At 47.7% G+C, this 14,555-nt stretch overlaps 2 protein-coding genes across 7 annotated transcripts in view; one reads left to right on the forward strand and one right to left on the reverse strand.

The window, feature by feature from the left end:
- WDR33 (WD repeat domain 33) overlaps positions 1-5,399 on the forward strand; it is a 109,457-nt gene extending 104,058 nt beyond the window's left edge. For 4 of the 6 annotated variants that reach the window (XM_045479369.1, XM_045479374.1, XM_045479371.1 and 1 more), the window contains 4 exons: positions 842-1,005; positions 1,118-1,210; positions 2,081-2,296; positions 4,746-5,399. In XM_045479369.1, the coding sequence (XP_045335325.1) occupies positions 842-1,005; positions 1,118-1,210; positions 2,081-2,296; positions 4,746-4,975 (703 nt within the window). In that variant the 3' untranslated portion in view covers positions 4,976-5,399. The remainder of the gene's footprint in view (positions 1-841; positions 1,006-1,117; positions 1,211-2,080; positions 2,297-4,745) is intronic. The other 2 variants (XM_045479373.1, XM_045479372.1) reach the window with 1 other exon arrangement.
- A 1,002-nt stretch (positions 5,400-6,401) lies between these two features.
- SFT2D3 (SFT2 domain containing 3) lies at positions 6,402-9,245 on the reverse strand. The gene has a single exon (XM_045479382.1). It carries the CDS (start codon positions 9,187-9,189, stop codon positions 8,533-8,535), a length of 657 nt encoding a protein of 218 aa, XP_045335338.1. The 5' UTR covers positions 9,190-9,245; the 3' UTR covers positions 6,402-8,532.
- Between the last annotated feature and the right edge of the window lie 5,310 nt (positions 9,246-14,555).

The raw sequence follows: 14,555 nt of genomic DNA on the forward strand, positions 1-14,555 counted from the left end.
CGTGCTCATGCCCCATTTCTGCTTGTAGGCCCCTTTTCCGCTTCCCCACAGGCCTCCTCTGGCTCAGACACTCTTCTTGTAATGGCTGTGCTTTGGCAGTACTCTTGGCCAACTTGGCCTCCGGTCCAGAATCCTGAGGGACACTGAACCTGTCCGCCAGCCAGGGCTCTAGGCTGCCAGCTAGCTAGTGTGTGGGCTGCCAAGTGCCTGCCTGTACAGCAGTCAGCTGTGGAGTGGAGCTGTGGGTGAAGTTCATGGCCAGCCCTGCATAGAAGCGGTGGGCTAGGGCAGATGGGAGAGCAGATGTTCCCAAATGAGTCTGGTACAGTTGGCAGTCATAAATCTGTACCCTCCCTTTTCTGATTGTAAATGATCATGAAAAATACTGGGAAGGCAGTGGTAAAAGAGCATGGGCTGGAGTCCAGACTGGCTGAGTTCAAATCCCAACACTTACTGTGTGTCATAAATAAATGACGTTACCTCTCTGTGCCTCAGTGTACTCATGGGTAGAATGGAATTAATAATGGGGTGCTGAGGATGAAATGAAATCTGAAAGTGAAAGCATGATTATTAGCACTTAAAACGTATTCACTGCTTTCGTTACTCCTAAAAGCTTTCGGAGAAAATGAACATAACCCTACATTTTCCTTCCTGTTTTTGCCTTTAATATTGGGACTATAAAATCTGTACTTAAAAAAAAAAAATACATAATTTTATTTTGTTTTCCTCCCATTTAACGTTAATATCATACTTTCTTACACCATTATGTTTCTTTGAAACATGAACTCAAGAGCTATGAGGGGTTTCATCAGGTGGATATTTTGCTGCTTTTCCCTGACAGCTTTAGAAGAGGAGCACCCCCAAGACATGAAGGCCGTGCCCCGCCCCGAGGTAGGGATGGCTTTCCTGGTCCTGAAGACTTTGGTCCAGAGGAGAATTTTGATCCTTCTGATGAATCGGCCCGAGGAAGAGATCTCCGAGGTCGAGGTCGGGGTACCCCGCGAGGTGAGTGTGTGCTGAGGATGCTGGGCTTGGCAAGGATGGGCTGGAGAGTTTGCCGCTAGGGACACACCTGAAATGGTCTGTGAGTGTGGTGTTGTGTTGTTCCCATGTGTAGGAGGAAGGAAGGGTTTGCTCCCCACTCCTGATGAGTTCCCTCGCTTTGAAGGAGGACGGAAACCAGACTCCTGGGATGGAAATAGAGAGCCAGGTAAGGAAGGAGAGCTGCTGTGGCTTCTGGTGATCCGAGCCCAGCCGCTCATAGAGTGCGGTCTGGGGACTTCTGGGGGCCCACCAGGTCCATTTTCTTTACTGTTTATTTATTTTGAGAGAGAGAGAGAGAGATAGAGACCAAGTGGGGGGAGGGGCAGAGAGAGAGGGAGACAGAGGATCCCAAGCAGGCTCCTCACTGTCAGTACAGAGCCAGATGCGGGGCTCAGACTCACAAACCATGAGATCATGACCCGAGCCAAAACCAAGAGTCGGACGCTTAACCAACTGAGTCCACCAGGTGCCCCCAGGTCCTCTCTTTTCTAACTCACATCTCCATGGGAAGATGGATTGTCTTCAGATCCTTGAGGCAGCAGCATTTTATTGCAGTAGATTGAGTGCAGAAACGGCTGGGAGAATCCACCTTTCTTCTTCTGAGCCTGATGTCAGAGGGGTTTGTCTAAATAGAAAACATTACCATTCTTTCCACGAAGTGGCTTTGTTTTCAGAAAATATAGTTAAATGCATTAAAGTTTTCTCAGCTTTAATTGCTAGTATGGCAAATTTTATGAAATATAAGTCTCATAAATTAAATCTCAGTAATTTTTAAGAGTGTAAAGACATCCTGAGACTAAAAAGTCTGAGAACCACTTTTCTGGACGCTGCCTGTCTCTTATTTTAAGAGGTACGTTGATTTCTGATCTTGACCTTTTTTTATGTACTCGTGATGTGGCCTAGGTGGGTGTTCAGCATACCTTTCTTGCATGAATGAACATTGGTTCTCAAGTTGGTACTAAATAGTATGATTTCCACCTGCTTTCGGTCACACTAGAAGATTGTCAGATGCTTAGCCTTGTGTCTCCCGTTTCAGGGCCAGGTCATGAACATTTCCGTGATGCTCCGCGCCCTGATCATCCCCCTCACGACGGTCATTCCCCAGCTAGCAGAGAACGTTCCTCTTCTCTGCAGGGCATGGACATGGCATCCCTGCCACCCCGAAAGCGCCCCTGGCACGACGGGCCGGGGACCTCGGAGCACAGAGAAATGGAAGCCCCGGGGGGTCCGTCTGAGGATCGAGGAGGCAAAGGTCAGTGGAGGCCAGTGATCAACAGTGGTGGGAGCTCTGTCAAGAAGGCTGCGGGGCCACAGGCCAGCCCCATCCCCGTGTTCCTGTTCTATCCGTTCTGGGCAGGATACCCAGGGTCCTTCCTCCATTCTCCACTCCAGTTCTTGGGCTGTGTAAAGGCACATGTCCCCAAATGTGCTACAGATATAGCTTGTTGGGGCTCACGCCAACAGTCTGAGCCCTCACTCTATGATTGCAGGCTCATCCTCTGCATTATCTTTCACTTGCTTCCGAGAGTCCCCTCCCTGGTTCCTTCAGGCTTCCACTCCTGCTGTTCGTCAGGGTACCCCAGAGCAGGGTGTCTCGTGCTCTCGTTGGCACATGTGTTGTCTGCTTCTGGCTGCTCCCGGCCCTCCAGGCTTTCCTTGGTGGCAGGAACAATGGTCTTCTCCCAGCTTCTGTGTTTTCCGGGTCTGGAAGGAACTGCTGATGCTCAGAGTCACAAAGACTTTGAGGAATATGGTCCGGAAGGGGTGTTTTCAGGGGCAATAGATTACTTCTACAGCGTGAAACTTGGGAACTTTATTTTGGACGTAGCACTTTTAGCCAGGAACAGTAGCCACCATGTGGTCTCAGATTAGGCTGGGTATATTAGGCATATGTGGTAGTTTGGAGGCTGCTAGAAAGTAAGCCCAGTTAACCTGCCTCATATTTACAGTCTCTTCATTACAAAGTTGTGCTTTTTGTTTTTGGTGGTTCTTCTCAAAGCAAAACCCTCAGAAGCTACTTCATGTCACTGGTAGGTCTCCCTACCTAAGCACACATTTTTTTGCTGGTCAGTACGGGCACTTAGGACACCTGTGGGTCCTGAGCCAAGGCCACAGGGCTAGTGTGGAAATGACTTCCTAACGACATCTTCTCTGCCCAGTCACCTTCAGGTGGGTCTGGGCTACACTTTGTAGGAAAAGAAGCCAACATTTCCCCTTTGGCTAGCTTTCCTAACCTCCTTGTTCACATTCCATTCAAAATTTTGAGACAAAAAAGAGTTGCCTGGGTGGCTTGGTTGGTTAAGCGTCTGACTTCAGCTCAGATCATGATCTCACAGTTCATGGTTAAGCCCCACATTGGGCTCTGTGCTGACAGGTCAGAGCCTGGAGTCTGCTTTGGTTTCTGTCTCCCTCTCTTTCTGCCTCTCTCCTGGTGGTACTCTCTCTCTCTCTCTCAAAAACAAAACAAAAAAAAAACATTACAAATTAAAAAAACATTAAGACAAGATAAAGTTGGCAGTTGTTTTCTGATAGTACATTATGGGATATATGACCAAATTCAGCTCATGAGAAAAAAAATTTTTTAAGTCAGAATTTTAATATACCTAAAAGGTTTTTGTGTCCAAGTCTGGAACAGATAAAACTATCCCTGGGAGAGGGGGCGCCTGGGTGGCTCAGTTGGTTAAGTGTCTTACTTTGGCTCAGGTCATGATCTCAGGGTTTGGTTCAAGCCTTGTGTCAGGCTCTGTGCTGACAGCTCAGAGCCTGGAGCCTGCTTGGGATTTTGTGTCTCCCTCTCTCTGCCCCTCCCCCACTCGTGCTCTGTCTCTCAAAAATAAACATTGAAAAAAATTTACTTATTTATTTATTTATTTATTTATTTATTTTTTTTCAACGTTTATTTATTTTTGGGACAGAGAGAGACAGAGCATGAACGGGGGAGGGGCAGAGAGAGAGGGAGACACAGAATCTGAAACAGGCTCCAGGCTCTGAGCCATCAGCCCAGAGCCTGACGCGGGGCTCGAACTCACAGACCGCGAGATCGTGACCTGGTTGAAGTCGGACGCTTAACCGACTGCGCCACCCAGGCGCCCCAACATTGAAAAAAATTTAAACAAAAAAAAACCTATCCCTGGGAGAAATAATTCTGAAAGCTGAGTTTTCTTTTTCCTTTTTTTAATTGCTTATTTTTAAAGAAATACTTTTACTATTTAAAAGAAAACAAAAATGCCACAGCTGTGGGATAATGATAACACATTGTAATTAACATCAACAGTTTGTATTTCTTAGTTGCTTCCAAAGTTCTTAGTTGCCTTTCAAGTCTCCCCAGAACAGAATAACCCCTGGTGGCACAAGAGAGTGAAGATACACTTGCTAGAGACGTGGCCCAGCGTGGTCTGTGGCTCCCAGAGGTGCTCCGTGTTTACCTTGGGTTTCCTGTCCTGTCCATCACACAGCCTCGGGGAGCATGTGTGGTTGCTGAGGAACACGGCCCCAAGCTGGGTGGGATTGCGACAGTGGTGACCAGAGAGGGTGGAGGCACGACCTCTAACCCTCCGAGTGCCACTGCTCATGTCCTCAGAACTCTGTTTTAAAGACCCAGTGTTCCTTCCACTATCACTATTAAGAGTTTGCACCAGGACTTAGATCAACAGTCTCTGATATAAAAAAGTAACATGTGAAATCAATTTGTTTTCTTTCAGGCCGAGGGGGCCCAGGACCTTCCCAGAGAGTGCCAAAATCTGGGCGCTCCAGCTCCTTGGATGGGGATCACCACGACGGCTACCACAGAGATGAACCTTTTGGGGGCCCTCCGGGCAGCGGTACTCCTTCCAGAGGGGGCCGTAGCGGCAGTAACTGGGGTAGAGGGAGTAACATGAACTCTGGCCCGCCACGGCGAGGAGCTTCAAGGGGTGGTGGAAGGGGTCGGTAGAAGTTGGGGCTGAGTATCCCAAGGCCTCTCTGGACAGTATTTAAGAACTTCTTGTGGACTTACCAAGAGAAACAAAAGGAAGCCTGCACCATGTAGCCCTGAACTTTTTCTGGGGCAGCTGAAGCCCAGGAGCCCCTAATGAGGTCGAGATGAAGACTGCTGCTGGCGACCCAGAGTGGCCGGCCTCGTTCTGTCCTGTCCACCCTCACTGCCCTGACTCCCACTGTTTTGTGAAGAGAAAAGCTGGAATCTTTTTTTTTTTTTTTTTTAGGTGTCACGCGACATGGAGCCTCCACAAATTTAAGTTCATGTCCAATTGGAAATGTTTCTATATGTACAGTTTGTCAGAGAAAAACATTAAGTTGTTTTTGTATGAATACAGAATGTGATTTATGCAAGAAATAACAGAAAACTAGTTGTGAAATGCTTGCCTTAAGGAACCCTTCGTTCCCACCGCACCCAGGCTGCTGAGGGGTGTATAGTTACAGCTTGTATCTGTGAGCACACTTGATGGGTACCTCTAAGCCGTCGAAGTTAACTTTATCTGTGAACTTTGTCTTAAATCCTCCTCTACCTATTCTGTCACACTTATTTTTGTAAGAGTGAGAAATACTTTGAAACTATAACACAGTCTGATGTGGATCCAAAGCCTTAGCTACCCACCAGCTCTGGCAGGTGGAAAATTCTACTCCAAAGAAAAAAAAATCTTCTGGTTGTGCAAGTAGGGGTTTGCCCTTGGGTGCATCTCCTGGTAGTCACACTTAGACTTGAATTCTCTTGTTCCTGATGAGAGGAACCTGATGTAAGCCAGAAATTAACTACATGTACCCTTCTGATTACTGTACATCATGTCACAAATTGTTTAAGGAATAGACCAAATATCTCCTAAACAATTTTGCAAAACTTTCTCTCCTACCAGTGTTTAAGGCAGGGAATAGTTCTAGCTTAAAGCCAGGAAGTTCTCATCCCCAACTAACTCCTTTAGTTTTAAATAAATGTTAACATTTGGCCCGGTTTGGATTGGAAGCAAAAGTTCAGTTTTGATAACCCCATATTTTCTCTACACATTGTTTTTATAAGAAAACTATTACTCAAAGGATATTCCCGTGGCCACCCTAACATCTTATTACTTTGCCAGCTTCAATTTGGTACTGGAGACCAGCTGACCTGGCCAGTTCATTGGTGCTGGGAGTCTCAGCGTTTGCCTAGACAGGGATGCTGGCACAGGTGGACAGATAACAAAACCCTCTTAATTGGTTCCCTGTCAATGTAAAACATGGCAAAAGGTAAGTTATTTCTGCACACACACTGCTCTTCAGGGTGCTAGAACCTAGAGACTACAAGTGAATAATTTTCACTGTTTTGAAATATAAGGACGTTTACCAGCATGTCAGTGTGAACACACGATTAGGAGGCTCCAGAATGCTTCAAGTTTGTGGGACGTTCTTTATTTGTCCTCCACTGGCACAGCTTAAGTTGTAATCAAATTCTGATAAGCTAAAATGGGATCCAGGGACCAAACCCATATTGAGAGGCTTTTTCTGAGATTCATGTGCTAAGATCTTTACCATCATAACATTTTAGGCTTCAGCTTTAAACAATACAGTACCTCAGCAAACAGATAACCACATCATATTTTGAGAAAGAATTCCTTTAAAAAAAACTGCAATCTTTACACTGTAATTTACTGAATACTTAGGAACTTTTAGAACATTACTACCAAGTACATACAAGGTATTGTGCTTTGAATTTTATAAATGCTACATTTTCGGTGTTTGAATTCTTGAGAAAATGCTGGGAAAACAATAAAAAAAAACCATAACAGCATCAACATAAAAATGGGCTAAACACTGTCAGATCTTCAGCTGTGCAAATTCTAGAGAAATTGATAACTAGGACAGAGATTTAACTAGGGGATAGAAGGAGCAGCCAATGGCACAAGTTTTTTCCAATTACAAAAAAAAGTCCCTCTAAAAACATGTGTTTTTACTACAAACACCCTCTTGTTTGTTCCTCTTGAGGTAGGTAAGTAGCCCTGTTTACTGAAAGGGGAACAAGGCAGTAATTCTTAGAGAATACTGGGGTGCGGAAACCCCATGAAGTTGGGGCAGGGATTAGGACACTGATCAGGATCTAGGAATATAAATATTGAGCAAAAGGAGGCAATGCTCTATTGCTGCCTGACACACCTGTTTAGGCAAAGTGGAATCCAGCCCCAGAAAATAATTATTTTCAAACTGTGCAATCTAGTGCACAGAAAAGTAGTTCTCCACCTTAGCTGAACAGGGAATCATCTGGAGAGCTCTAAAAAAATTACTGAGGCCTGGGTTCCCTGCCGCCCCTCTCCAGATTCTGGCTGAATTGATCTGGTTCTTCAAGTAATTTTGATGTGAACTGAGACCCACTGATAACGAATTTGAAAATCCTAAGTACATTTACTTTCTAGTTAATATAGAGCTACTAACAAAACATGTTTTCTGGACTCATCAGAATACTGAGTCCGAACTTTTTGGCAATACATTAGGGTATGCAATGAAGTCAAAGACAAGAGTAAATGCTGAACCTAAGAGGCAACGTGTCAGATATGAAAAGCATCTTACACTGCATTAGAATCAGCCTACAAAATATAAATTGCACTTTAAAAAGCAGGTAGTAAAACTAGGAATGATAAATTAGGACTTGTAGAAATCCACGATTTCCGTCAAATACAGAACTTTGCATGTAGAAGTCTCTTGTCTGGCAGGAGTCCCCAACCCAGTTCTGCCCAGGGACCTCTCATAGCATCATCGACAGGTCATGCTTGGGGCATTTACTTTTTGGTCCATCGCTTTCATGTCTGATACAAAACCAATTTTCCTTCAATTTTATAAGGCACCATATTTACAATTTCACTAAAAAAAAAAAAAAAAAGAAAGAAAAACCGAGGTAAACGGTCTTAACTAAAATACTTAAATAAAAACCTGGTGGCTAAATTTAGTGTTTAATTTGATACCCTTAAGAATCCACTCATTGAATGAGGAAGAATAAATTTTCGAGAGCCAAAGAAAAGGGTATTGTAGCTAAGCTACTACAATCTACCACTGGATTTCTGAAACGACAAAAGGTAGAAGTCTGAGAAAAGTCACAAGGGCAGCTAATTAAAACTGAAGAGCCATTCATTTTTTACTGCGCTCAATCTAAGACCACGGTTAACGCAAAAGCAATTTACCGTGAGTGTTTCACAGCAGTACTCTCACCAAGTCAACCACAACATCCCGATTTCATAGCACATGCAACAGTAAGGCGGAAGACGCTGAAACCGAAGAGCTTCCGAGGCGGCTCAAGTCTCAGTTTTAGAACAGCTGCTCAAAGGTCACAGGTTCGGTGGCACAACAACGGAGCAGCCTCTACCCAGCGCGATCTGGAAGACGGCGGGCGCAGTCCTTGGCTCCGTCCGCGCCGCGCCAGGGACCGGCTCCCGGTGGTCTTCCGACGGCGCGTCGCGGGGCCGGGCTCCGCGTCGCCTCCGTACAGGACCTCCGTCCGTCCTTGCTCGACAGCACGGGCCCCGGGGCTTCTCACACCGGCAGCGCCTTGGCGAGGCCGGCTCCCGGGCCCAGGCGCCCGAGCGCTAGCCGCAGCGCGGTGACCGCACCCCGGGGCAGGAGACCGAATAGCACGGACAGCAGAGCGGCCACCTGCACGCAGGCGCCTAGCGCCGTGAACAACGTACTGCGCAGCCCGAGCGCCGCGTACAGCGTGGCGCCCAGTGCGGCCACATAGAGCAGCGCTGGCCGCGACGGCGTCTCCTCGCCGCGCAGCAGGCGCCCGCACGCCGCGCCGCCCCGCAATAGCGTGCCGCCAGCTAGCGCCAGCGCAGAGCCCAGGGACCAGAGCAGTGCGAACTTGCGGGCGCGCAGCAGCAGCACGGGTGCGTAGAGCGCGGCCAGGCCGAAGCAGAGCGCGGCCAGCAGCAGGCACACGCCGCTCGCCACCAGCCGCTGCGCGCGCGTCACGCTGGGAAAGCACGCTGAGGTCACTGCCGCCGTTGGCTCCGCGGGGCTCCGCGCCCACGTCCAGCGTAGACCCGCGCGGCCCAGCCACGCCCCCGCCGGCCCGCCCCCCGCCGCGGGCTCCTCCGCCTTTTCCGCAGCGAGCAGCGGCTCCGCGGCCGCCAGCCCGCCGGCTTTCCCCTGCGCCAGGTACTCCTGCAGCTGGCGGTGGAGGTCCGCCATTTTGGCCGGAGCGGCCGCGAGAGGGGAAGACTGGCGCCGACTTCCGGTTTTTCTCGGTCGCTGACGGAAGCGGCTCGTCTCCAGATGGCTGTTGGTCGGCCCCGGCGGGGGGGGCGGGGCCTGCAGCTTGCGTGAAAGGGGCGGGGCCGCCCCTCTGCAGACTTCTGTCTGGGTTAGCAGCGGCCCAGGCTAACTGTTCCAGGTGGGAGCTGTTACTGTCTGGATTATGTCCTGTCATTAAAAGTTAGTTGTGGGGCGGGGTGGGTTGTGGCTATAAAAGGATACACGAGGGACCCTTGGGGTGGCGATGGAACAGTTCTATATCTGGAGCTTATGGGTATCAGTACCGTGCTGTAGTTTTGCAAGATGTTGCCATTGGGAGAATCTCCGTGTTACTTAACACTGTATACTAATCTGCAGTTCTTCATAAATTAATTTTTAAGAAAGCTTAGAGCTCAGGACTTAGGTGGTTTCTTTGGGAAGGCTTCCGGAATTGATAAATGAAGAGTTACCCACCCCCCCCCCCGCGCCCCCCCCCCCACCTACTTGCTTATCTTCTGTTCCCCATTTCATCAGAGGCTACTTGACTCCTTCAAGACCTATGTGCAAGACTTGTTGGTCCCCCTGCCTTATATTTTTGGTTCACCTTTTTGTGCTCCTGGCGTCTTTGGGTCCCGGTCTCCTGATTTATGGGCAGATCAGTGATAAGCTTGCCCATACTTCAATCAATTCCTAGATCTGTTCTGAGGTGGCTCCCAGGGATCCTGCTCTTCCTCAGAGCCTGTCTGGGGTTACTCACAAAGGTCACACCCAGCAGGTCTCCTCCATGGTTTCTGTGCTCTCTTGTTTCCACCTGGCTAATTCCTGCTCCTGGACGTTCAGATCTAGCCACACCTGCAACTGCCTACGGCTGACATTCTCACCTTTCCCAGTTGTGAAAGTTTATTTGTTTAAGACTGTGCCAGCAACTCAAGCACAGGGTCTCTTTTGTCTCCCTTTTTCTAGGACTTGAAAGGCTGCTGCAAATGCACAAAGCTGTCAATTCTGGTGTAGTAAAGGTGCTTGAGAGGGATCTGGCCTGAAGCCATCGATTGAAACACCTATTTTGCTAGACTTCATAAATAGCTCCTGCAAACTTAAATATGATGATATGGAAGTCCTTTTGTAATGTAAAGGACAGTACCGGTAAGTTGTACAGCAGTCTGTTGTTGGGCAGGTCTTTGGCTTGCTTGCCCCAGAAGGCCATTCGTAGCCTACACTCCTTTGTACCGGGGATGAGAGGCAGTGCCTACCTCTATAGCTGTTTCCAGTAATCCTCTGTCACCTGGCTTCAGAGGCACTGATGCAGAGAAGCCGGGGTATTTTCTTTTGGCTGCACTACAGCTCCCCTCATCACCTTGGTACTAGCTTCCCCACAGTGACAGAACATGACACTAGCTAATGGACAGGTAATGCTCTTTCCTCCTCCACCCTAGGAAGAGGCAGGTGTTCATGGCTTTCTGCTGGTGTCATCTCTGGCTTCTCAGCCTTTCTGTTACTTGTGTAACCGTTGTCCCCATTAAATTCTCTTTAATATTTCCTGTCTGATTGCATCCTGATATACATTATTCTTTCTCAACATACATTATGATTTGTTACCTCAACCTAAAGCGGTTAACTGAGGCAAGCTTGAATTATCAGAATTGAATTTATTTGGGAAAAGCAGAGGAATTACAGTTTGGGGAATGCAGACTTTAGCAAGCTACAGGTGACTCCCACTAAGTATTTGGGGTGTAGTGGGCTGTATTTATGGGCAAGGAGTGCAAAGATGGGGGAATCTAGCCAGAGTCCAGATGGTAAGTTCATTGGTTCCCAGATGGGGAGAGAGCCTTGATGGATGTTCCTTGGTCAGGAGATAAATTTCTGTCTTCTGTAAACTGAGGATTTAGAGGAAATCAGCTTTTCAGTTCTTAAGTTTTGTTTTCCTGAGAGCACATCCATTTCCTGTCCTCTGGTTTCATTTTAGATTGAAATTCTTCTGCACTTGGTAATAATGGTGATCATCTTGGATCACTAACCATGAGCAAAACCATTAGGATGGCTACTATGAAATAAAAACAAAACACTGGGGCACCTGAGTGGCTCAGTCAGTTGAGTGTTCAACTCTTGATTTCAGCTCAGGTCATGATCTCATGATTATAAGATAGTCTCAGGTCATGATCTCATGGTTATAAGATAGAGCCCCGTGTCAGGTCTAGATGAGTGTGGAGGAGCCTGCTTGACATTCTCTCTCTGCCCTTCTCCCACTTGTGCATGCACACACACTCTCTCAAAATAAATAAATAAACATTTAAAAAACACACCGAAAATAACAAGTGTTGGCCAGGATGTGAGCAATTGTAACATGCACTGTTGGTAGGAATAGAAGGTGGTACGGCTGCTATGGAAAACAGTATGGTGCTTCCTCAAAAAATTAAAAATAGAATTACTATGTGATCCAATATTCTACTTCTGGGTATATACCCAAAAGAATTGAAAGCAGGGTGTTGAGATACTTGTACATCCGTGTTAATAGTAGCATTATTAACAATAGCAACCTAGTGTCCATCCAAGCTGAGTGGATAAGCAAAATGTAGTGTATACAGACAATGAAATACTATTCAGTGTTTAAAAGGAAAGAAATTCTAACACATACTATTACATGGATGAACCTTGAGAAAATCATGCTAGGTGAAATAGGCCAGTCACAAAGTGGCCAGTACTGTAATATTCCACTTCTATGAAGTGGTCAGATTGATAGAGACAGAAAGAATAGTGGTCCACAAATGACTTTTTCCTAATCATTTATGCAGCTATGAGATGCAGAAGACAGTTTACTCAGATTAGGGGAAACTGGAATACCAGGAAGTTAAATAACCTGCCTAACCCCCCCCCCCCGCCCCCCGCCCCCAGCCAAAAGTTGGTGGTAGAGCAGGGCTGTAAGTTCTGGTTTCCTAATGCACAAGGCGATCTTCCTTAGGATCGAATTGCATGAAAGCTGACAATATGTTCAGGTTTGGTTCCTGCACTGATAGAAGGACATAATGAAACCATCCCTGGATACCACCTGCCCTCCAGCTACTGCAGCAAAATTCATTTAAAGAATCTGTCAACCCCACATCTCCACTTAGCCCTGTTCTTCCTTGAACCCTCTTCATCCCACTATGTCAGCAAAATTGTTCATAACAAGGTCACCAGACATTTCTGTTGCCAAGTACAGTAAAATTGACAGCATTGGAGATGGGGGTGTCCAGCAGTCTCTTTTGATGGCTGCTCTTCCCTTCCCACTGTAGTTGGATCCCAGCTCCCATGACCCAGAGGGGAAAGGAGGCTGAAGCAAGCCTTTTATTTTACTGAGGATTTTCAACTTGACCTAAGGAAGCAGAACCCACTCCCCAAATCCAATCTCTACCTCAAGGGAGACATCCCTAGAGCCAGGCAGTTCCAGGTGTTACCCACGCTCCTTTGCGGTGTTTCCAGAGTGGCATCTCCCTTCCTTCCCTGTCTGCAGTGGCCCATTCCTGTTCAGTAATGTCCTCCTGCACCCGCCCAGGCCTCCCCCTGAAATGCCCAGTTCACTCTTCCTTCAGCACAGCGATGTGCTGGCACCCACCTTCTCTGTGCAAAACTGAAGTCTACTCATTTCTTTTCTTTTTAATTTTTTTTTATGTTTTTACTTTAATTTTGAGGAAGAGACAGAGTGTAAGCAGGGGAGGGACAGAGAGAGAGGGAGACACAGAATCTAAAGCAGGCTCCAGGCTCTGAACTATCAGCACAGAGCCTGACATGGGGCTCAAACCCATGAATCGCGAGATCATGACCTGAGCCGAAGTCGGATGCTTAACTAACTGAGCCATCCAGGTGCCCCATCTTTTTAATTTTTTTTATGTTTATTTTTGAGAGAGAGAGAGGCAGAGCATGAGCAAGGGAAGGGAAAGAGAGAGAGGGAGACACAGAATCCGAAGCAGGCTCCAGGCTCTGAGCTGTGAACACAGGGCCTGATGTGAGGCTCGAACTCACTAACTCTGAGATCATGACCTGAGCCAACGTCCAACAGTTAACAGACTGAGCCACCCAGGGGCCCTTCTACTCATTTCTTCTTGTGCCTAACATTCTTCAATAGCCCCTCTGCTTCTAAAAATTGAATTTCAGATTCCCTATCTGGCATTCTAGGCCTGCCCCTTTAGACCCCAGCAGCTCTTACCCTGCTCTGAGGGGCTCTTTCTGGGGCCATTGGGCCCCAGCAGCTGGGTGACTCCTCTGGCTTTGCTAATGCAGGCCCTGCCCCTGGGCTGACCCTCTCCCTTCCTGAGGCCCCTTGCCTCTGGGTCACCCCTTCATGATCCACACAGCACAGTGGTCTCCTGTGCGCTGACTGTGACACCTCCAAGGCCTTGAGGAGTTTCCTTTTTCATTTACTAAAAGCAATACCTAACTGCTTACATACTTGTGATCTTCTCAAGTCTTATTTCTTTGCATCCCTCCTTCTTGGCCCCCAACACTCTGCCCTGGTTTTGTTGGATTTTCTTGTTAATCTTGAGTTGGGTAAGCATCACGCTTTGCGACACAGAAGACTGCATTGCATAGAGTGCTCCACAGGGTCACTGGGCTGCACCATCACCTCCAGATCGCCTGACCCTGCTCACCTTCCCCAGGAGGGGCGGCAAAGGACTTACCGATCAGATGACTCCTGTCCATCCTGATGGCTGGCAGTGGGGGGGGGGGGGGGGCAGCAGAGCCTGTAGGCACCTGCTGTCCTGTAGACCTTTTGCTGTCATTGCAGAAATGCTCTGGACCTGTGCTGTCCAGGTTCATAGCCACTAAGCACATGTAGCTCTGGGTGCCTGGAAGGTTGCTCGTGAGACTGAAGAACTGAACTTTTTAATTTTAATTCATTATTTATGATATTATGATTTACACATAGGACCTAAGTAATATATAAAATATATTACTTCATCATGTATTTCAATTCATATATAATTATATAAATCCAGTCATGTTTATAGTAGCCACACGTGGCCAGTGGCTGCTGTATTGGACAGTGCAGTGTGGAGCATACTGGAAATGGGGGGTATTTTGGTGATCATCATGACTGGGGGCTGCTGCTGGCTTTGGTGGGCATTGGTGAAAGGCAGAGTGTGTGGCTGGGACAGCTTGTTCCCCCACAAGAGGGCTGTAGCTGAATGTCCCATGTGAGGGCACCATGCACCCTGCTGCCTGCCCCAGCAGAGGGGCTGCCTGAACAGGGACCTTCCCCTGGGTTGTCTCCTTCAGCTTCTGCGGGAGACCAAGGAGATGGGCCACCTCACACAGGAGCTGGCTCACAGCAAAACTGGAGGCCCCATCAC

The sequence above is a fragment of the Leopardus geoffroyi genome, chromosome C1 (assembly GCF_018350155.1).
Source record: "Leopardus geoffroyi isolate Oge1 chromosome C1, O.geoffroyi_Oge1_pat1.0, whole genome shotgun sequence".
Classification (NCBI taxonomy): Eukaryota; Metazoa; Chordata; class Mammalia; order Carnivora; family Felidae; genus Leopardus; species Leopardus geoffroyi.

Coding starts and splice junctions, on each gene's coding strand:
- SFT2D3 (XM_045479382.1), bottom strand. CDS start 9,189: ATGGCGGACCTCCACCGCCAGCTGCAGGAGTACCTGGCGCAGGGGAAA.